Source organism: Carex rostrata, chromosome 32 (genome assembly GCF_964058835.1).
Source record: "Carex rostrata chromosome 32, lpCarRost1.2, whole genome shotgun sequence".
Taxonomy (NCBI): Eukaryota; Viridiplantae; Streptophyta; class Magnoliopsida; order Poales; family Cyperaceae; genus Carex; species Carex rostrata.
The window spans coordinates 1337505-1360072 of NC_135949.1; the positions used below are offsets into that span (position 1 = coordinate 1337505).

Below are 22568 nucleotides of genomic sequence, written 5' to 3' on the forward strand. Positions count from 1 at the left end.
TTAAATTTAACGGACGAGATATAAACTCAAAATTTGAGTTAAAACAGAGGATCGAATTCACCTGAACTCCATTATTACAGTTCGATAGATCAGCTGTCTATTTATCTTCTCTTGCTCCTCATCCTATCCATCCATTCAATCACTCGTTCATCTCTCCTTCCTCTAATGGCGACTCAGGGTCAGGTTATCACTTGCAAAGGTAAATGCCTCGCCTCGCCACCTTGAAATCGATCCATTTCTTGTGCTTATCTCTCCTTTTTCTCTTCGATTTTCTGATATTTCTGGTGCTTTTATTGTGGTTTTGATCTGAAGCTGCGGTGGCATGGGAAGCGAACAAGCCACTGGTGATAGAGGATGTACAGGTGGCGCCACCTCAGGCTGGGGAGGTGAGAGTAAAGATCCTCTTCACTGCGCTTTGCCACACCGACGCCTACACCTGGAGCGGAAAGGTTTTCGTTCTAACTAATCTGTTTTTCTCACACTTTCCTTGTTAGATTAGATCTCTCTTTGAGTCCTTCTTATATATTCCTGGATTTATTTGTGCATTTTTCTCGTTGATTCGAGTTTAGTAAATTAGTATCAGTCTCTAGAGCTATTTATTTATGAAATCAGCAATTTATACAGTGGCTACTTACAGTGATTTTGTTAAATTCTTTTTAGTCAGATTTTAAGTTAGTCGTGAGCGTAGTAACTTTAGGAAATACATGGATTTTATTTGAGCAAGGAATTCCATTTTTCCATTTTTTCATTGTCAATTTGATTTTAATGTTCTGAAAATTGTGTTTTGACTTTCAACAATACTTCAGCCTGCGACCTATCTGACTAATATTTTTAATAATTAAGGTAGTTTCTAAAAGATGGATTTATTAGTGTTGGTATAACGTAGGACTACTTAATTTGAATAATCACTGGGTTCCGCTGAGAGAAAATGACATCTGAATGCATGTGATGAAGCAAATGTTTTATGTTTTTTTTAATCAACAAGTGATTCTGGTTTCTGGAATTTATTTTTGTAGTTAGGTCAACTATAGCTGACTGATGCATTCTTGAGGCCTTTTAAGTTTGAACATTTTACCTATATATAATACTGAACACTAGGTCAAAGATGAAGCCATGATTCCCTATCCATGGCCTGTATAGTAAATGTGTTCATTAAATCCAATATATATTTTTTCTATGCTGTTTTAATAGCACATTAGACTTTGTATCTTCATTGTCTTTCTGAGTGTTTGTATATATTGTATTTCTCTTTAGCTCTCTACCTTTCACTTTTGTTAAACTAATTATTGTAATTGCAGGATCCAGAGGGACTTTTCCCATGCATTCTTGGTCATGAGGCTGCTGGGTGAGCACAGTTGCCTTCTCTTAAGTTTGTTAGAAAATAATCAGCACAATTTTGGCTGAGCCAGACTAATTTCATAGAAAACTGATTCACTACCAAGACATATTAGCCTCTTTAAGGTTTCTGTGGATAGTCCAAAGTAGTTTGTCTTGGCAATCATTAACAGCCCCAATTAGCCCAATATAACCATTATAAAATGGTAAGCTGACACTTGCATCTCAAATTGAAACTATTTTTAGTTTGTATTTGATGGGTGCCACTATAAAACCTCAATCTATCATGTTGTACTGCAGTTGAATGAGAATATACCTACAAATGTGTGTCACAAGTTGTATTAACACATGCTGAAGCAAATGAATTGGGTCCATAGATGAACTCTCGAGGTAATAATAGACTGCATGGAAAGTGGGTTAGAGCCTTAGAGATCCCCTTTTGTTGTGTCATCTGTCTTTCAGTCCTTCTATTGGTGTAATATTAGAGACTATTTCCAATGGGGTAACTAGTTGTTGGGCTGAATGAAATAAAGGTTTCTTTTTCAAGTTTAAACAAAATAAAATAAAAAGAAATTGTTTACTGTTAATCAGTCTATATGAATGTGGCCTGACTGGTTTGAAAAGCTAAAACTACAATCTGAGATAGTGATGGATTTGAGAAAAACCAAGTGTTACTTTAAAAAAGGGGAGATGCCAATTCAATAATAGTTACTATACTGGTATATGTTGAGCCCCTTTTTCAAAAGGAACATATACTGAGCTCCTATTTTTCTAAAACTACCTATAAGTTATACACCAAGTACTTAGTTTTCGTAAAGAAATATCCAAATTGCCCTTCTCTTCTGTATGATTTTTGTGCTTAGAAACAATGAGGGAAGGGTAGTTTTGGTACAACAATCAGATGCAGAGGTGATTAAATGTGATACTTTGCTGTGTTTTATAGGGATATATGTGCTATTTTACTATTTTGTATGTTTTGTGGGGTCTACATTATATCTCTTGTTTTGAAGGAGCAATACAACTTTAGGATCTTGAATGGGTGAAAATGGGCTTTAGTTACCCTTATTTCTTTTCACTTTCTCTAAATTAATGCAACTTGTGCAGTGTTGTGGAGAGTGTTGGTGAGGGTGTAACTGAGGTCCACCCTGGCGACCATGTCATACCATGCTACCAAGCAGAGTGCAGGGAGTGCAAGTTCTGCAAGTCGGGGAAGACGAATCTCTGTGGCAAGGTCCGTGCAGCCACTGGTGTAGGAGTTATGATGAACGACCGCAAGAGTCGGTTCTCCGTTAATGGAAAGCCCATATACCATTTCATGGGCACCTCTACCTTCAGCCAGTACACAGTTGTGCATGATGTTAGTGTTGCTAAGATAAATCCTCAAGCACCTCTTGAAAAAGTTTGCTTGCTCGGCTGCGGTGTTCCAACAGGTACTATTTAAAGTAGTATGATAATATCTATTAACTAAATTTTTTTACAAAGCTTGATCCTCAGTCAAATGCTACTTGTTAGTTGATATTTTGTGGCAGTTAAATGATATAATTGAAATTCTGAACATGCAGAATAATAAAAGCTAGAGTTAGATAACTCTTTATTGTGTTATTAACTTATTATTACCTATTAACTAATCATAGTACCTTACCATGATTTAGTTCTTTATTGGTAAAGTTCTTTTTTTTCTTAATTTTAGCAAGAGGTTTGTTTTAAATTAAAATGAAAAAAGAAGAGGCTATATTCTCTTTGTAAACATTTTGTGGCTTTACTTTAGGCCTTGGAGCTGTGTGGAATACAGCTAAAGTGGAGGAAGGCTCAATAGTGGCAGTTTTTGGCCTTGGTACTGTGGGACTAGCGGTTAGTTGCTCACTGAACAAGATTTATAAACGTGATGATTAGTCCTTTTCTCTTTGTAAAATTACAATTTTTTTGTAGGTTGCCGAGGGAGCCAAAACCGCAGGGGCTTCTCGAATTATTGGAATAGACATTGACAGCAAGAAGTTTGATGTTGGTAAATATCTCGTTCATTTTGCCTCTTTTTGTCCCTTTTTTGTTTCCTCTTACGGATGACAACATTCGTACATTGGTTTTGATGAGGTGCTTGACAATGTATAGGTAGTATTTATGTTTGGACCGTGCTTATTCATCTTTTATATTGTTGGTTTTTTCTTCATCCGATTAATCCTGAAAGACAGTTGTCATTAATGCAAAATCTTATATCTGTACTTGCAATTATGTTTTTGTTCCTTGAATCATAATCACCCTGAAATTTTATATGAAGATAATGGTTTTCACTCCTGCTTGCATAAATTTTGATTTTCAGCAAAGAATTTTGGAGTGACTGAATTTATTAACCCAAAAGATCATGACAAACCAATACAACAAGTGATTGTTGACCAAACCGATGGAGGCGTGGATTACAGTTTTGAGTGCATTGGAAATGTTTCTGTTATGCGTGCTGCTTTGGAGTGTTGCCACAAGGTACACATCTTTTCTCAGATGTTTCAATATATGCTCATGCAGTTTGGAATCTCAACATTTTCTTGTCATGGGAAGATAAAATGGGAAACCATCTCTATCTAAATATGACATTTTAGTTCAATTCGAGCTTGAGGAATTTTTTTACCATTGCACTAATATAACAACCAAATATGGCATGTAAATGCGCCAAAAGATTTTGGATGCTATTATGGTTTTAATCCTCATAGATTTGTGTCTATATATGCAAGTTTGGGTAAAAGAAAACTAAATATACTTAAAATGTGCAACTCTGGGTGAAACTTTGTGCTCTGTTATTAAGCCTTTTAATAAATATGCTTTGTTTAACAGGGGTGGGGCACATCTGTGATAGTGGGAGTAGCGGCTTCAGGGCAGGAGATAAGCACTCGCCCATTCCAACTTGTCACCGGAAGAGTCTGGAAGGGTACCGCTTTTGGTGGCTTCAAGAGCCGATCTCAGGTTCCATGGCTCGTTGACAAGTACATGAACAAGGTACTGCTATAATATGTGAATTTGGGTGAGGCTATGATACCATGCATAGCTCTGATTGGTCCGTACTATGGATCAATATCTTCATTTTTAAAGTTCCAATTAGTTGATCTGAACCTTTCAACATGATCTCCATATGTACATGTACTTGCAGACTAAATTTTACATTTTTTTAGAATTTGTTTACTATATTTAGATAGGTAGAACTACTTTTCAAAGGTCTAGAATTTTTAGATCAAGTGATTTTCTTCCTATCTAAAAAAATGGTTAAAAATGTAAAATTCGATCTACAAATACATTTTCATATGGAGATCATGTTGAATGATGAAGATCGACTGTTTGGACTTTGAAAACAAAGATATTGATCCATATTACATATCATTCCGCGCTATGTATAGTACCATGGCCTCATTATGTGAATTATATATCAACAATCAGATTTTTATCCTCTTTCTCTAGTAAACTCCTATTATTTTGTGTGATAAAATTTAGTAGGCTAGCCTCCTGCAAAAAAAATATATATATCAGAAGTTAAATGTTGTTTATCTATCAATGTACCAGATGCTTAGTATAAGCTCTAAAATTTTGATTATAAATTATTGCAGGAAATTAAGGTGGATGAGTACATCACACACAGTCTGACACTTGCTGAGATTAACAAGGCGTTCGATCTGATGCATGAAGGTGGCTGCCTTCGCTGTGTGCTCTCTGTGCATGAATAAATTAAATAGTCTGTAGTAAGTTGTTTTTTTATGTGGTGTGTTTTTGTTATTGTGTGTGTCCTGTTTTTACTTTTTGTTTTTCCTTGTCTTGGAGAAAAGGGCTTCAATAAAGCCATTTTGTGCTATCCTGCTCTTGGTCTCCTTGTTTTGTTGTGGTATTGTTAAAAGCCAGTTGAGTATTTGCTAGATATATCAATGGTTGCTGGATGCAATGCATTGTTCAGAAGTTATTTTATTGATTGTTAGGGTAGTGATACAAGTTACCGTTTGTCTGGTACGCACTTGCCAATGAGAAAGGGGTGAGAATCTGCTGCGATCCTACAGGATCGCAGGGTCCTGCGATTCCAATTTTAACCCTTCCTTCATTTATTACAGTGTGAGAATCTTAAAATCTCACACTTAAAAAGAGAGTTTTTGTGCACGAATCTCAAAAAATATAAGCGGTTGAGATTAGAATCGTAGGAACCCTGTAGGATCGCAGGCAGCAGATTTATTTCCATGAGAAAGGACCATATTTGTTTCCGAATTTTTTATTAATAGAAAAAAAACAATTTTTTTTAAAAAAAACTGCACTTTCAGAAAATCATTTTTCATAGGAAGACAAACAAAAATAAATTAATAAAAAATGGGACGCTGTTAACCGTAGCTTCTGGAAATGGGCAGTAAAAAAAGCCATTATTGTTTAGTCCAGGGTCTTGAAGCTGTTCATGATAAATTCCTCCTTGCATGGCATTTGGGAAAAGAAAATAAGAAAGTTAGAACATTTTAGGAAAAAGTTAGAACATTTTATGATAATAAAATTCCCCCTTGAAGAGAAAAAAAAAACAATACTTGAAATTTTTTGGACCATTCATTTGTTGATGATCGGAAATTCTACGTTAAATTTAATGAAACATTATTATCGGAAGGTAGAATTAACAAATAACATCGAATTGATATTTCTCTTTTCGCTGTTCTATATCAGACTTGTATAGTTGTATTTACAAGATCGTATCAGATAAAACTTCTGATAAATATAAAAAATGACAACACAACCAAAAGGCAAATAAAATATGCTAAAGTTGTTTCGGCCGAAAATGATTTTGTTTTATTTTTCTTTCTTAATTCATACCATTCTTTGGGTAATTGTGTGATTAACTCGGAGATATGTAAGAGAGAAATATGTATGTTGGGAATTCTGTTGAATTATTTTTGAAAACTCGATTTCTATATTTGTATTATTCTATAATCAGTCTTTTTTAATAATTTTTTAATAATAGAAATTATTAAAAACTGACGTAAAAAAATATGAAAGAGTACTTCAATTGTTATATTTGTAGAAAGATCGAAAACAATGGTAACGATCCAAAATACATTTTATCTTCTCTTTTCTCTCTCTCTTATTTACACCAAAATACAATAATTTTTCTATGTTTCTTAATGTGAAACCGAGGTAAAATCCTTTAGGTATAGAATTGCATTTGTTTTTACATTGCGTAGCATGTGGGTCCCACTCCAAAGATGTGGAGCCCAACAAAAATAAGATAAACTGGAGAAAACAAAATAGCTGTATTTTGGATTGGAATCAATGCATTCAATCTTTCTACTAATTAATATAAGAATTGAAGTACTATTTTATTTTTTCTATATTTGTTTTTAATAATTTCTATGAATAAAAAGTTCTCGTCTTTTCTCATTATTTTTCTGCACCAACAAAAATTCAACACAAAATCTCCATTCTTTTTCATTTGCAGCTTTGTACTATTTTTGTTGAATATATAAATTTAACTAGTTATTTGTATTTATCTGGCAAATCCAAGTTGTCAGGATTCATAAGGTCATGCGCATACGCATTAGACTTGTTAATAATTGGACCGCAACAATTGCGTATTAAATGAAGAAAGGAGGTGCCGTCTCCTGAAACAATTAAATGTAAAAGTGATTAATATCTCTAACATGAAGAGAGGAGAGAGAAACAGAGAGGGAGAGGGAGAGCGGTATAGAGAACTACAAATCCAATTTCAAAATAAAACATCAGATCTCTTCATTTATTCTTACCTATAATGCCAACTATGATGCAAAAGCGAGCTGAAATCATAGTGTGCCACGGTGAGAAAGAAAGTCGAAGAAGATGAATGAGTAGAGAAGAGAAGCTAAGTAGTCAAAAAGAGTGACAAAAGATTCTTTGTACAGAAGAATTCATCTGCATGGCTACAAGAATTCATATCCCCTCAGTTACCTGACTAATTACAATTAAATAGGACGGACGAAGATTTTAATTTTCAACTTGGCACGAATCTAAAAGCACAAATAATACTGCCCCCTCCATCACCCCGAAGATATTAAATCTGGGCCGTCCGCTTCAATTTTGTTGAGTCAGGTACTTAGGAGGATACGAATCCGCTCTGTAGCGCTGCAGATTGAAATAAATTTGTTGTTATTCATTGGATTTAATAGGAAACTTGTTATTCCAATCTCAACCATTCAAAAAGATGAAAATTATATTTTTCATACGCATTGAACTTGTTAATAATTGGACCGCAACAATTGCTTTCAGCGCATCTAATTTCAATTCGAAGGTAAACTTGCATCTCTACCTTATGTTCATCTTCTCCTTACAAATCGTGTGAGATCGACAATTGTAAAATCATATCAGTGCAAATTTTAAGGACAAAATAGTTTATATGTACCTAAATTATTAGATTTTACTTTTCAATGGTAATGGCTGTTGTTTAAATGTACTGTAGTGACCGGATTTAGCTGATCTATTCAAACACACGACTGAATAATACACATTAGTCAAAAGTCAAAATCTTCCAATAGTTGAAAATGAATATTGATAAAAATATTAAAATTATATGGCACTTGTGAATTTTAATCATGTTAACTCAAACACAGCCATCGACCTGATTAGTAAAATCTGGAATGCAAATTTTAAACCTTGTTTTGTCATGCTTAGTTTAATTTGGGTACAAAAGAAAAACACTTGGCTTATTTATAAACATGTTATATACAAAATATTTTGTAAAAATAACTAGGCAAATCACAGTGCCATGTAACAAAATTTTCCATATAACATAAAAGAAATATAATTGAAGTATAAGAAATTTAACCAAAACAACAATAGTATTTGCAAATCAACAAAAAAAAATTTGTACTCTTTAATATTTTGACTAAGTAATATTTTCCTAATTTCAGTTTGAACCTTCTTCAATTCATTTTTTCATTTTTCTCAGAAAAATTAATTGGTAGATCGACCAATTATTTTCTAAACATGTCAGCATGTACCTATAAGTTAAGTATATGCAATGAAATTATTATAAATAAATAAAAAAATAAATCTAAATTTGATAAATAAAATAATTACCTCTAAAGACATTCAGGGTGATGTTACACTTTTTACTAGGAATCATATTTTGAAACTTAATTTTCTAGTTGATTTTCCTCGAATATCTTATTATTTATTAGTTTATCATTAACATTGCAATAAGCACTAATTAATCTAAAACATTTCAATGACATTATACATAGTTCACAGACGGAAATGAGTTAACTATATATATTTATAGCTATATTTAGTGATTAATAGATGTCCACCATACATAAATACATACATTTCTCATGTCCTGCAACTTTTGTGTGAAGTTGTAACATGTAAAAAAGTAGCTAACATGCAATTTATGCTCAGAAATTATTTTTCAAAAAGTAAGTTACATAAATAATTCTTAAATTATCATTATGCATCAATTTTGATCCCTGAAAATTTTAAATTTCTTATATTTCTTTATAATTTGTAGATGCGTAGTAAATGGGTTGTATCATTAATAGTATGGGCGTTGAATGATCAAATAATATGATTTTAGTAAATATATAATAAGGTTTAGGATCTCTTGTCAATGGTATATCTTGACAATTCTAATAACGCTTTTCCAAATTGTATAAAAAATATAAATAAAAATAAGTACACATATTGTTTTCTTAAGATTGATTGTATGTCAATTTTTATCAATTTAGATATTATATGATATTTTATCAAATGCTGTTTAATATGGACTATTACAAATTTCATATTTAAATTTGATGAACGAAAAAAGATGTGTTTAATATCATCATTTTTCATGTATATAATATTATGAAGGATAATTTATTCAACTTGTCAGATTTCAAGATTATAAAATATTTTTATGATTGTCAAGATTGTTAAACTAATTTGTTGTTAATGGATTCAATCCCCTAAAATAATGTGGTTACTAAAAGTAAGTGTTCATATTTTCAATATAGACATTAAATTTGTATGCTTATCAACCTGTTGAGGGATAAACGGAAATTTTATTATGCGCATCAAATAAATTTTATATCTTATACAGGTGTATATTTATTAGAAAATAATAAAAAGGTACTCTCAATTCAGATACCAAGAATAAACAGAAGTAATTAAGATGTGCATACAAAGCATAAATGTCATGCGAATACAAACTCCGAATGAGATAAAAAGAGAAAATACGAAGTAAATTGTATGTGAAAAATTCTTTGTTGTATTTACAAGGGTATTAAATAGTTGGATAGCTTGATTCATAACTTTTACTAAAAAATAAAAAATTTGTATGTGGTGAAAACATTGTATTCGCATGAGATATGTCAATGAACAAAAAAAAGTTATTTAAAACTGATATCTTTATTATCTAAGGGCTTTGGACAAAGTCTCATCCAAAATCAAGTTTAAATGTCCGATTTGTATTGAAATTCATGCAAACATATTTACAACTTAATAAATTTAAATGACTCATTGAATTTAAATGTATGTATGAATTTTGATGCAGAACGATAAATCTAGCTTTGGATAAGACTTTGTGCAAAACCATTTGAACAAAACCCCCACACAATGTTTATAGACTTTTGAGGTTTTGTTCATTGCTGAAAATTTATTTCTTAATTTATATATAATACATTTTATTTTGCATCATAAATATCATTGTTTTATAAAAAAAAAAGTTCCACATATTATATGAATCATGATAATATCTCACTTATTTTTATCAAATTGGACGCTGTAAGCTACACCTTTACCTTCTTGAGTGGCATGCGGCAAAGTTAGTCTCAAATACCAATTAAGATTTTGCTCACATGATCAAATTGGTTTGTACCTTAACAATATAGTTGGTCAAGTTTTCTTCACTCTATAAAATCTATTTTAGTACATTTACCCTTAATTTGTTCATATTTAAGTAGCGATAGTAAGCTTTATAATCTAGTACATTTACACTTAATAGAGTGCTTTCTCATATAATCTATTTTAGTCCATATGATATTCAAGGCTAACAATATTCACTATGCAAAAACTTATAATTATTTAGATGATCGATAAAACATAATTGCTTTAACATTAACAACTGACAATCAACCACCATTGTGTCTTTCAAATACAAAAAAATACTGACAATAAAAAATCACACTTCAAAATTTGGACGATGGAAAAAAAATTAGAAGACATTAATTAATGGCTGAAAGTTTTATGGAACTATTTATGCTAATCTATATTATTGGGTTTGGGTCTAGCTCAGTAAAAAAGTCGGATCCATTTTTTTTTTTTTTTTTTTTTTTTTTTTTTTTTCCAGAAGTAGGCAATTACAGATTGCCTTCGCCCCTGAACGCCACCTCTCTTAATTATCCTTCATTCCTCTCCACCCCACTCTCGCTTCCTCAATCTAGAATGAGACATAGAGTGTCTTGACTATTAATGAGCATGCATGGTGGAAGGATATAAATTAGAAAGGGGTAGTGGTGCGGTTTTGCAGGTTTTGACCGGTCAAAATTATGACAGGAGATAGATAGGGTTCAAATTGTCTAAAGTAATTTTAATTTAATTGTTGAGTTTGTTAAAAATCGAATTGAGCAGAGAAAATGTGCTTAATAGAAATTTACGGAGTAATTTTAATATAAAGAGGAACTTTAAGATTCGTGCTAATTTGTTACGTTAGAGAATTTGAATTCAGAAAGATAAGAGTCGGTGTTGGAAGAAAAAAAGAGACCGGGTGAAAGGAGTGCGTATCCTCTGAGATATCTCAATTTTTGCGTGACCGACGTGTCCGGTGTCTATTCGGAGACCAGGTAGGGGTCAGTATCATGTGTGCTTTGAGATTTGTGCAGAAGTATTTAAACGGTTGAGATTTTCCAAAAACTCACGCAAAGTTTTGAGATATTTCAGAGGATATGAATTCGGGTGAAAGAGGATTGTGCTGGATATGTAAAAGCAAGAAAGAATCTAATCTAATAATGGACTCTTTTTTAATTTAACTTAGCCATTTTCATTTTTAAACTAAATCAAAATTTTATATTAATTTAATCTTTTTCTTAAATAAAAAAATACTTAAAACTAAGTTCTCTAATAATAAAATTACTACAATACATTCAACACAATCACTATAATCACGAAAACTGTGACATGCTCACGAGCCAACTCTTTAAATCTGCCCACTTATTCATCCTTTTCACTGTCTTCTTCATTTATGCCCTAACTCAAAATTGTGGTTTAATTCTTTTGTACCAATTCAGAAAAACTTTATTCTAATGACAACCACTGTGGCATGCATATAAGAAAAATTATGTATTGTCATGTTTGTTATGTAATAAAATGTGTTCACACTATTTATTAAAAAAAATATGTGTAAATGTGATTTTTGAGGTTGACCCAAAATTAATTATTGCTGAAATAGTTGTTTTGAAATTAAATTTTGACTATTAATGATCAATTTGCAATTTATTTTTTCTAACTTGATTTTCCTCAAATATCTTATTATTTATTAATTTATTATTAACTAAGCACACCAACCAATTAAAACATATCATTGCCATGTATAGTCCTCCGATGGAAATGAGTGAAGTATATTTATAGTTACTAATAGCTATTATAAATAAATGTCCACCATATATAAATACATACATTTCTCGTGTTATGGGAACGGTTGTGTGAAGTTGTGTCATGTCAAAAGTATAGCTAACATGCAATTTATGCTCAGAAAATATTTATCAAAGTAAAAAAAGTAAATTATATAAATAATTCATAAATCATATTATTATGCCTCAATTTTGGTCCCTAAAATATCAAAGTTTCTGCTAATTAATTAAGAAAATATTGGACTTGTACTAAATGCGGTCATTTTTATTAATACCCTAAATAAAAGAAAATTTTAAAAATGCCTCCGCATTATGAATTTTTTTAAAAATGCTTCGACCGCTGGGCCCACGGGCGGCCCAATCCCCATAGCAGACCGCCTGGGGGCCGGGCGGTCCTCTTTTTTTTTTTTCTTTTTTTTTAGAGATCTTAATATTTTTTATTAAAATAATTTTGTGAATAAAAAGTTTTCTTGTTTAGAGTGTATGTCAAAAAATAAGACATTTGATATATTTATGAAGTGATGTAACTCTTTATAACTTTAAAGATAACACTGATTAAGGACTTGACCTTGATTCAAAAAAATTCAAGCTCTGACAACTTGTTGATATTCTTCTCCTTATTTCTGGTACTAAAACAGTAGTTTAGAGCTACTAAAATATGTACAAATCTCAAATTAGATCTCTGTCCATGCACAAAGCACCATAGATTGACCTCTGGTATGGTACCTGTTGTACTAAGGGGCACCGCTAATTAGCTCGAAAACTGAAATTAAATTGCAATTGAAAGTAAATAGATGAGTTTAGAGAAATTTGACACGCGGGATGATAACGGAGTTCGGCAAAACAAAGGCCTACGTCTCCGGGGCGTCGCAACCTCTTTCTAGGTGCGCCTTTCTATTACCCAATATGAAAGGATTACAATTGTGAACCGTGAGCCCTTACAAAACGGGAAGTCACGGCCAACGAGAGATGAGCGCCGGCGAGCCCTTACAACCAAGGGAAGTCACACGAGCAACTCGAGGTTTGAGCCGGCGAGCCCTTACAAACAAGGGAAGTCACACAAGCTACTCACGAACAAGAGAAACACTCAATAGATCACTCTAACCTAATCTAATTAGAGATTAGTGAAGTGGGTTTGAGGTTGTTTGAGATTGATTGAGAGATATTGAAGTTTTAAGCTCAATCAACAATAGTGGAACCAAGCTCTCAGAAAATCGCATCTTTTGCAATTAGGGACGGCTAGGTTAAATTGAGAAGAAAGCCCAATTAACTATTTATAGAGTCAGCTCAAAAACGAGCTAATTGGGCTAAAACGTTACAACATTTTCAGAAAACGTTACAATGTTTTCCTTTTAGGTTTTCAATTTCCTGACAGCTCAGCTAATTGTTCATAAACGTTACAACGTTTTAGAAACGTTACATAACGTTTTGTTCTGTAAAATCTTGATAAAAACAGGAATTGTTTGAAGCTTAGATTTAATTAAAACGTTACAACGTTTTATGAAAACGTTACAACGTTTTCAATTTGAATTTAGCATTGATACAGACAATCCTGAAACGTTACAACGTTTAAGTTGTTTTGTACACCTGTGCTTCAGCTGGTTTGACAATCCTAAAACGTTATAACGTTTTGTAAAAACGTTACAACGTTTTAAGTTGTTTCTGAGTTTTAATCAAGCTTTTACTTCAGTGTTTTTGAACGAATTAAAACGTTACAACGTTTGATAAATGTTACCAACGTTTTACTTCTATAAAAACAGCCTCAAACTTCTGATTTTACAATTCGCATTCTTGATAAAAGTCTTCATGATTTCTTCAGTCCAAGCATATTATATTGCAATTCCAACTCTTCTTGGACCTACATTATCTCAAAATAGAAGAAATCGTAAAATTCAATAGTTGTATGTTTTTGCAAATTAGTCAAATAGACGTAAAAAATTATTGTACGAACAACAGTACCAAGTCCAAACTCAGCAGCCAAGCACTGGGCAAAGGCCATTGGTATAGTGCAATGCACTAAAAACATCAAAAGTGATACAGCAAGTCTGGACTTGGTACAGGGACCAAACTACAAAAGTGATTACACCAGCATGTAGAGCATATAAAAATACATAGAATTGACACAAATTTCAATTTATTTGGATTTTTTTACAATTAGTTATGAATTTCCAAAGTTTAGCTTTCGAAAAAACTTTAAACAACCATAACTTTGGCTAGGAAAGTCGGATTTCCGCTTATAACCACTTTTTGGAAGGGGGGGGACGAGACGGATCCGAATATCGCCCGGGGGTCACCCCCGGGCATCCAAAGCATCACAATTTTAAAAAAACGTTTTTTAGTGCCTCAAAAATTCAGTTTAAGTTTTTTTGTGGAGATTTTGTATGAAACTTTGCAGTCGTGTTCTATTATGTGAAGACTGCATGTTAGGTAATTTTCATGATTTTTGAAAATATTTTGCTATATTAACCACAGCTGCAAAGTTGCTACAATATGCACTCCTTTATCAGTTCGGTCAATTAATTGCACGAGAGCCGATATCTCTTGATCTGTTTGGAGATTTTGTATGAAACTTTGCAGTCATGTTCTATGATGTTAAGACTGCATGTCAGTCAATTTTCATGATTTTTAGAGAGGTACAAAGTTGGACTCAGAATGAAACTATGACTTGTCAACACATACAAATAAATTTCATACAAAGCTCAAAATAAAAATTATTCACAAAATAAAGTTCATCTAATTAAATAAGTTCTCAACACATTGAAATAGTTCTCACAAATGGTCAAGTCCTTAATTAGTGTTATCTTTAGACTTGTGATATCCAACTGACAAATCAAATCAAAGTTATAAAAAGTTACGACATCAATTAGTGTTATCTTTAAACAAGAAAACTTTTTCTTCACAAAATTATTTTAATAAAAAAAATTAAGATCTCTATAAATAAAAAAAGAGGACTGCCCGGCCCCCAGGTGGTCTGGTCCCTAGTGGACCACCAGTGGGGAGGGGGGGGGGTGCAGTCTGCTATGGGGAATGGGCCGCCCGTGAGCCCAGCGGTCGGGGCATTTTTAAAATTTTCTTTTTTATAGAGTATTAATAAAAATGGCCGTACTAAATGGGTTGTGCCATTTATTGACTTAATGCTATGTCCAATAGAACTACATCTATATTTTTGAATGTGAACAAAATTCAAATGAGATTCTATGCAGGCCCGGCCCTGGTCTAAGGTACCTAGGATCATGACTCCGAGCCCCAAAAGTCAGGGGTCAAAAAAAAAAAAGTTTGTATAAGATAAAAAAATAAAAAATTATGTCGTCTCTTTCAAGCTTTCTCACCGCTTTCTCTGTGTGAAACAAGAAAATAAAATAAAACCTAACTCCCGTGTCCGGCCTCCTCTGTGTGAAACGAGAAAAAAAGAAGAAATCTGAAGTAAGAAACAAGGCGTTCGACCTGATGCATGAAGGTGGCCTTCAGGGCCAGTCCTGAAGATTTTGAGGCCCGGGGCGGGAAATTTTTTTACATCTTTTATGTACATTTTTTTTTAATATGTCAATAGATCATACAAAATAGGGGGACATAAAACCAATATCTCTCAAAGTTTTTTTTATTTTCAGACATATTTGTTGTTTATTGATTTATCTCATCTTCATTTTTCTCATTTTAGTTTTCAGATATATTATTTTTTATTTCTTCATGCATTTCACTTTTAACTTGGTTTTCCAAATACTCATTTTGTATTTCAATTTTTTTCCAAAGCTTTTGAATATAACTTTTTTGATGTTTTTTTTTCTTCCTCTCTTTTTTTGTTTATTTTTTTGCTACCTAATGCATATTTTAAGGAAATATTATTTTAAATTAAAAATAAAACAAAGTAATAGAAGGATAAAACCTGAAGCAGATGACTAGATGCATCGCTGAGTTGCCGGTAGTCAAATCCAGAGGCTGCGATCGACACCTCGTCTGACCTAGTCTGTATTGATGTGTCACTGTGTCGGCCTCACTCTAACCAGATGCCGTCTCCGCCTCGCACTCACTATCACAGAATAAAATTATGACTCGTTAGAAGATCTAAGTTTTTTAATTTCTTTCTTCCTCAATTTATCGTTTGTCGATTTACATAGAAGAAACCGTTTTTTAATTTATTTCTTAGAAACGACAGACTAGATTTCTAATTTCTCTCAATCCCTGGATTCCTCGTTTTCTAATTTTTTTTAATTTCCCTCAATCTCTCCTAATTTCTTTCTTAGAAACGGCAAACTAGGTTTTTGAATATTTTTTCTTCCTTCTCGTTTGTCGTTTTACAGAGAAAAATGGTTTTTTTTTGTTTGGACCCTGTTGAATGTGAACCGCTGGGCCCTGTTGAATGTTATTTGATTCTCAATTCCCTCAATCACTTGACGTGGGATCTCTGTATTAGGTTTAATGAAGGACCAATCTTCATGGGCCAACGACATGAACAACAATTGTTTGGGCCCTGTTGGTTTTTAACATATATAATTTTTTTGGGGGCCCTTTTGGTTGTTGGGGCCCAGGGCCATCGCCCTGGTAGCCCTGGGTTAGGGCCGGGCCTGGCTGCCTTGTTGTGTGCTCTCTGTGCATGAATAAAATAGTCTGTAGTAAGATGTTTTTTTATGTGGTGTGTTTTTGTTATTGTGAGTGTCCTGTTTTTGTTATTGTGATATCATGTTCGTCCTCACTGACGTCATTTGAGTTGGTCAAACATCTCTATAGAATCTCCAAGATGTATCGTGAATTGAAACAAGCAGAAACCCACGATAAATTTCTCACGGCGATCGTAGATGCCATGAAACTAAAATTTTTAAAATATTAGGAAGGTATACCCCTCCTGGCTATTATCGCAAGCTGCCTCAACCCGGCATACAAGAAGTATTATACGATCAGAATGGTTGGAGCGTACAAAGAGAATCTACGTTTAAACACAACCGGGGTGGAGGCATACGTAGATTCGAAGTTCGCTGAGATGTTTAACTTATACAACTCAAGAACGGGTGACAACCAAAACCCGTCTTCGTCCCGTGCCGCCCCTAGGTATGAATATAATATTAGTGTTTGGATAATGGGCAGGGCACGGGCGGGCTGAGTATATCCGGGGTCGGGCACGGGTAGGCACGGGCACGGGCACGACGGGTATACGGGTACCACGAGTCGGGCATGACGGATTTTGTTTTTCAAAAACCCTGCCCTGCCCGTCTAATACCCGTGCCCGTTGTACCCGCGGGGGGCAGGGTAGGCCTGTCCGGGTAGGGGGCGGTCCGATCCGGTTTTTGTTTCTGTTTTTTTTATGGTGTTGTACGAATATTATTACGTGTTTATAATTCGACTTTTAAAATATGAATAGTTCAATATCAAATAGTGTATATATATAAATAAAATTTGTAACTTATATATAAAAATTATTCGTGCGAAAAATTTGTATATTTATTTGGCTAAGAACAAATTTATTTATTTATTTCTTTACACGTGTTTATAATTTATTTATATCTCGAAATTTTTAGTTTACATTTTAAATTGATAATATATTTTCTAAATGTTCATTTTAAATTGATAATATATTTTTTAAACGTTCATTTATTTTAATAGGTTAAATAAAATATAAATCAATCAAAAATATATTAAAAAAAACAGAATTTAAAAAACAGAAATTAAAAAACAGAATTTAAAAAACAGAAATTAAAAAACAGAAATATAAAAAAGAAATAAAAATATAATTTAAAGAACAAAAATTAAAAACAAAAATTAAAAAACAAAAATTAAAAAACAAAAATAAAAATATAACTTAAAAAACAGAAAATTAAAAAACAAAAATTAAAACAAAAATTAAAAAATAGAATTTAAAAAAAAGAATTTAAAAAACGGAAATTAAAAAACAGAATTAAAAAAAACAGAAATTAAAAAACAGAAATAAAAACAGAATTTAAAAAACAGAATTTAAAAAATAGAAATTCAAATTTTAAACGGGTAACGGGTAGGGTACACGGGTACGGGCACTGGCACGGGTTCACGGGTTCCCGGTCCGGTCCGGTCCAGGCGGGCACGGGTTCACGGCAGTCCGGGTACACGCGAGTTTTTGCCCAAAAAATTGGATCCGGCCTGTTTCATACCTGTACCCGTGTACCCATTTACCTGTGAATACCTTAGCTCGAGCACGGGTACCCCGGGCAGCGGGCACGGTCAAGGCACGGGCGAGCAGCCCCCAGCGGGTTTGATCCAAACACTATATAATATACATGTGTTTTAATCTTTATTATTTATAATATCTACATTATTTGTCCACTAATTTTTTTTTATTTTTTAATAGTTCCACTTCAAGGAGCACTAGCAGTGGTGGATTATTAGCAGATTTCCAGTTGGAGAGTCAATCGCACACAACCTCAAACGAGTTATTGAGCTATATGTCGATGCTCAATGAAAATGAAGACGTTGACATCATGGCGTGGTGGAAGAGGAATCAAAGGTCCTATCCAATGCTAGCGATGATGGCCCGCGACGTATTTGCCGTACCGTGTCAACCGTCATTTCTGAAAGTTGCTTTAGTTCGACGAACATGATCCTCTCCGATAAACACAGTGAGTTGGGTGCACATGTTTTTGAGAGACTTGTGTGCTTGAAAGATTTGATTGAGGCTGACGAGCGCAAGCAACATCGAGATCAACAAGCATCATCATATGGAGTCGATACTGAAGAAAGCGGCACTGAGCAGCAGCCTGAGGCTAATTCGGATTCAGACGGTGCGAAAGGAGCGAACAATGGTATATGAATCTAAACTACTAGATAGGTAGTGCTGGTATAAATTTCTAACCTCTTTTAATCTTCATGGTTATTTTTTAACTTATAATTTCTAAACATTTCAATTAGTTTTTAAATTATTCATTTTAAAGAAGAATTACTAACAAAAAAAAAAGTTAGAACTCCGCCTATGTTATTTTACATAGCCGGTCCCAAGCCCGGAATAAAGGAGGAGGGTAACTTTTATTTTTTAATCTATTATTTTAAAATAATTCATATTTATTTTTAAAGTAATTGATTTAATAATTTTTTATATATTTTGTTTAACCTATTAAAAATAAATGAACGTTTAGAAAATATATTATCAATTTAAAATGAACATTTAGATATATTATCAATTTAAAATGTAAACTATAAATTTTGAGATATAAATAAATTATGAAACTATATAATTAGAATGAGAATTTGAAAATAAAATAAAATGACTCATGTAAAGAAATAAATAAATAGATTTGTACTTAGCCGAATAAATATACAAATTTTCGCACGAATAATTTTTATATATAAGTTACAAATTTTATTTATTTAGGAATTATAAAGATGTGACTTGTTAATTTTATGTATATATATACACTATGAGATGGGCTATGGTGCATTGCAATGTATAGCTTTCTTTGTACTTTGGACTATAAATCACGTGATTCAAAGTCCAAATAACCGATCCAAACCGTTCATCTTGTTGTCCATATTAATATGTGTTTGGAGACCAAATTTTATATTTTTTGGAATTTTTTTACTATTTTTTTAGATTTATTGAAAATCACTGTTTTTTATGGTCCAAATTTGTCTGAAAACAACGATTTTCAATAAATCTAAAACAATAGTAAAAAAATTCTAAAAAAATGTAAACTTTGGTCTCCAAACACATATTAATATGGACAACAAGATGAACGGTTTGGATCGGTTATTTGAGCTTTGAATCACGTGATTTATAGTTCAATGTACAAAGAAAGTTATACATTGCAATGCACCATAGCCCATCCTTATACACTATTTCATATCGAACTATTCAGATTTAAAAAGTCGAATTATAAACACGTAATAATATTCGTACGACACTGTACAAAAAAAAAACAGAAAAAAAGGGAAAAAAAAGAAAAAAAAAGAAAAAAAACAAACAAAAAAAGAAAAAAAAACCGAAAAAACCGGACCGCCCCTACCCGAGGTACCCGGCGCCCGTACCCGAGGGACCCGGCCCTAGAACCCGAGACGGGCACGAGTATGAAACAAATAAAATAGAGTTTTTGAAAAAAAACCCATCTACCTGTACCCGTCGTCAGGGGCGGATCTATTGTAGCACAGGGGGGGTCAGCGGCCCCCCGCTGGATTTTCAAAAATAGTGCTAAAAAATCTGCTTTTCGGACCTCTGCCCCTCCCTGGAATTCAAATTGCCTCCCTGTAGCCCATTCTGGATTTTTAGTAGACGGAACGGAGCCCATATAAACTCTGAGCGAAACAAATTAGCAGAGCCCAAATAGGCGCTGATCCCAAATAACGACAATTAGTTGAACCAAAATGTTTTTATTTATTTATTTATTTTTTGAATTCAAAGGCAGAGGCTGCCAAGTTGAACCAAAATGTTGATTTCAAATTCCCTATAAATGTTGAATTGTTGATTTTTTTAAGTAATTTAGGATTTTTATTATATTGATTGGTATTTTTTTTGTTATGTTGAATTGTACCCGATAAGCTATTGGGTTTGAACCCGATAAGCTATTTGCATCCGATTATTGCCCCGCCCTGACAAAAATCCTGCTGCCCGTCGTACCTGAGTACCCGTCTCATACTCATACCCGTCACGAGTTTACCCGTGCCCGGTCCGAGATACCCGAGAGCAAATCACTGTCCACAACCAACGCGCAAGGAAACACTGTATAAAGCACCCCGCTGGCCCGCTAATCCACTACAATTCTGTATTTAAAAAAAAATCCACTACAATTCTTCACCAACGCGCAAGGATGTCAAAGGCTGAAGATAAAGGCGACGACAAGGCATTTTACGTGAAGGGGGAGTCATCAAGAGGCCAATCTAATGGCTACCCAAGAGGCAGAGGTAGAAGAAGAAATAATTCGAGAAGAGGCAGCCACAATCCCAGCAGAGGACGGGCTAATTCCAGCAGAGGAGGCAGACGCCGAGGTAGAAGCAATCATGCAAATTCATACGACGATTCACCTACGGGCTTTTCCTCAAAAAAAAAAAAGAATCTCATCAATGGCAGAATCGGCACCGTGCATCAACGACATCCTCTCAGACGATGAGCTGTTCATGATACTATCCAAGCTCGAGTTACAGGGGGAGAAGGAGTGTTGCAGGCTCGTGTGCAAGCGCTGGTGTAAGGTACAAAGCGCACAGCGGCGCCGCCTCTGCGCCCCTCCGGGACCCGACAGGCTCCGCCACCTTCTCGCACGTTTTACCGGTCTCATCGAGCTTGATTTGTCCCAGTCAGTTACCAGACCCTTCTATCGGGACTTCACGGATTCGGATCTAGATTTGATTGTTTACGCACTTCCAGGGTTGCGGGTTCTCAATTTGAAGAATTGTAGATGTTAGTAATTTCTCTGACACAGTTGAAAATTACTAATCTGCTCCCTTTGACTTTGTTTTGTGACCTTGTGCTTGATTGAAAGCTGTTTGACAGTGGGATTTATCGACTCTTACATTGATCTGTCAGATGGTCATTTATATATTAATTTAAGTGTTGGTGTTTAGAAGAATAAAAGATTTGCCCCTAATTTGTAATTTTGTCTTTGCTTTTGTAGCCATCTCAGATACCAGATTGGATGCAATAGGCGTCAGCTTCCCTTTGCTTGAATCCCTTGACGTGTCTCATTGTAGAAATTTAACTGACAAGGGCTTCACGGCAGTTGTATCAGGTTGCCTTAATTTGAAAAGGCTTCACCTTACTCGTTGCAGATTAGTTACAGATTCTCTATTACGAACTCTCTCAAACTGTTCAAAGCTAGAAGAACTAGGCCTTGCATCTTGCCCCAAAATAACTGACTCAGGCCTCTGCCACCTGTCGGAGGGAGCCCGCCGTATTAAAACTATAGATTTAAGCAAGTGTACCATTGTTAGTGACTTAGGGATTGGCAAAATTATAAGCTCCTCTGGTGAGTCTTTGTTGTCAATTAAGTTATTGGACTGCTTTAATGTTACTGATGTAACTGCTTTTGCTGTGGCCAAGTCGTGTCCTAATCTAGAAATCCTAGTACTCGGTGGCTGTTGTGATATTACTGACCAATCGTTGAATGCCATTGTATATAGTTGTGGTAAAAATTTAAGGAGCTTGAGGCTTGATGGCTGTGAGAAGTTAACTGACCTTTCTTTGAAGTCAGTGATATCTAACTGTGAGAACCTTGTAGCTCTTGATATTGGATCTTGTGATAAGGTAACTGATGAAACATTTTGGACTCTGACTGAGAATCAGTTTGATTCAAAATTGAGGGTCATGAAGGCAACCCATGTGGGTTTTACTGAATCGGGGGTTCGCATTATATCAAAGTTTTGCAAAGATATGGAGTACGTTGATCTTAGGTCATGCTCAGATGTCTCCGAGTGGTTTCCAAGTGGTTGTAGTGTGAATTTTGGTAATAGCTTGTCAATGCAAGAAATGGTGGTTGAGCAGTATTTCTAGAAAGAGCAGCAACCAGATCAACATGAAACTTACATATGGTATGTTCATTGTACTTCTCAATCTAAAACATCTGTTGTATTAGATGTAATAATGCATGTTTATTTGTATGTGTCGTGTATTATGGTTGTTGTATTTGATAAAGCTAGATTTTAATAATCATAGCAGATTGCTGTTGTTTGGAAGGTCATATATATTTCATGTTGTGTGTTATGTATTATGTA

General features: G+C 33.9%; 2 protein-coding genes across 3 annotated transcripts; both read left to right on the top strand.

The window, feature by feature from the left end:
* Nucleotides 1-58: 58 nt before the first annotated feature.
* Nucleotides 59-16575, top strand: HOT5 (GroES-like zinc-binding dehydrogenase family protein). Of its 2 annotated transcripts, XM_078296687.1 has the most exons (10): nucleotides 59-199; nucleotides 313-449; nucleotides 1299-1345; nucleotides 2440-2765; nucleotides 3104-3186; nucleotides 3265-3340; nucleotides 3653-3810; nucleotides 4159-4320; nucleotides 4923-5015; nucleotides 16488-16575. In XM_078296687.1, the coding sequence occupies exons 1-10, from the start codon at nucleotides 166-168 to the stop codon at nucleotides 16509-16511; spliced, it is 1140 nt and encodes a 379-aa protein (XP_078152813.1). In that variant the 5' UTR covers nucleotides 59-165; the 3' UTR covers nucleotides 16512-16575. The 2 variants fall into 2 exon arrangements, with proteins under 2 accessions (XP_078152813.1, XP_078152812.1); XM_078296686.1 differs by lacking the exon at nucleotides 16488-16575 and having other exon boundaries at nucleotides 4923-5251.
* Nucleotides 16576-20671: 4096 nt separating this feature from the next.
* Nucleotides 20672-22568, top strand: LOC144547926 (uncharacterized). The gene is made up of 2 exons (XM_078296614.1): nucleotides 20672-21258; nucleotides 21473-22568. The coding sequence occupies exons 1-2, from the start codon at nucleotides 20745-20747 to the stop codon at nucleotides 22345-22347; spliced, it is 1389 nt and encodes a 462-aa protein (XP_078152740.1). The 5' UTR covers nucleotides 20672-20744; the 3' UTR covers nucleotides 22348-22568.

Coding starts and splice junctions, on each gene's coding strand:
- LOC144547926 (XM_078296614.1), top strand. CDS start 20,745: ATGGCTACCCAAGAGGCAGAGGTAGAAGAAGAAATAATTCGAGAAGAG. Junction 21,259..21,472: donor CAATTTGAAGAATTGTAGAT/GTTAGTAATTTC, acceptor TTGCTTTTGTAG/CCATCTCAGATACCAGATTG.
- HOT5 (XM_078296687.1), top strand. CDS start 166: ATGGCGACTCAGGGTCAGGTTATCACTTGCAAAG. Junction 200..312: donor TCAGGTTATCACTTGCAAAG/GTAAATGCCTCG, acceptor TTTGATCTGAAG/CTGCGGTGGCATGGGAAGCG. Junction 3,187..3,264: donor TTGGTACTGTGGGACTAGCG/GTTAGTTGCTCA, acceptor ATTTTTTTGTAG/GTTGCCGAGGGAGCCAAAAC.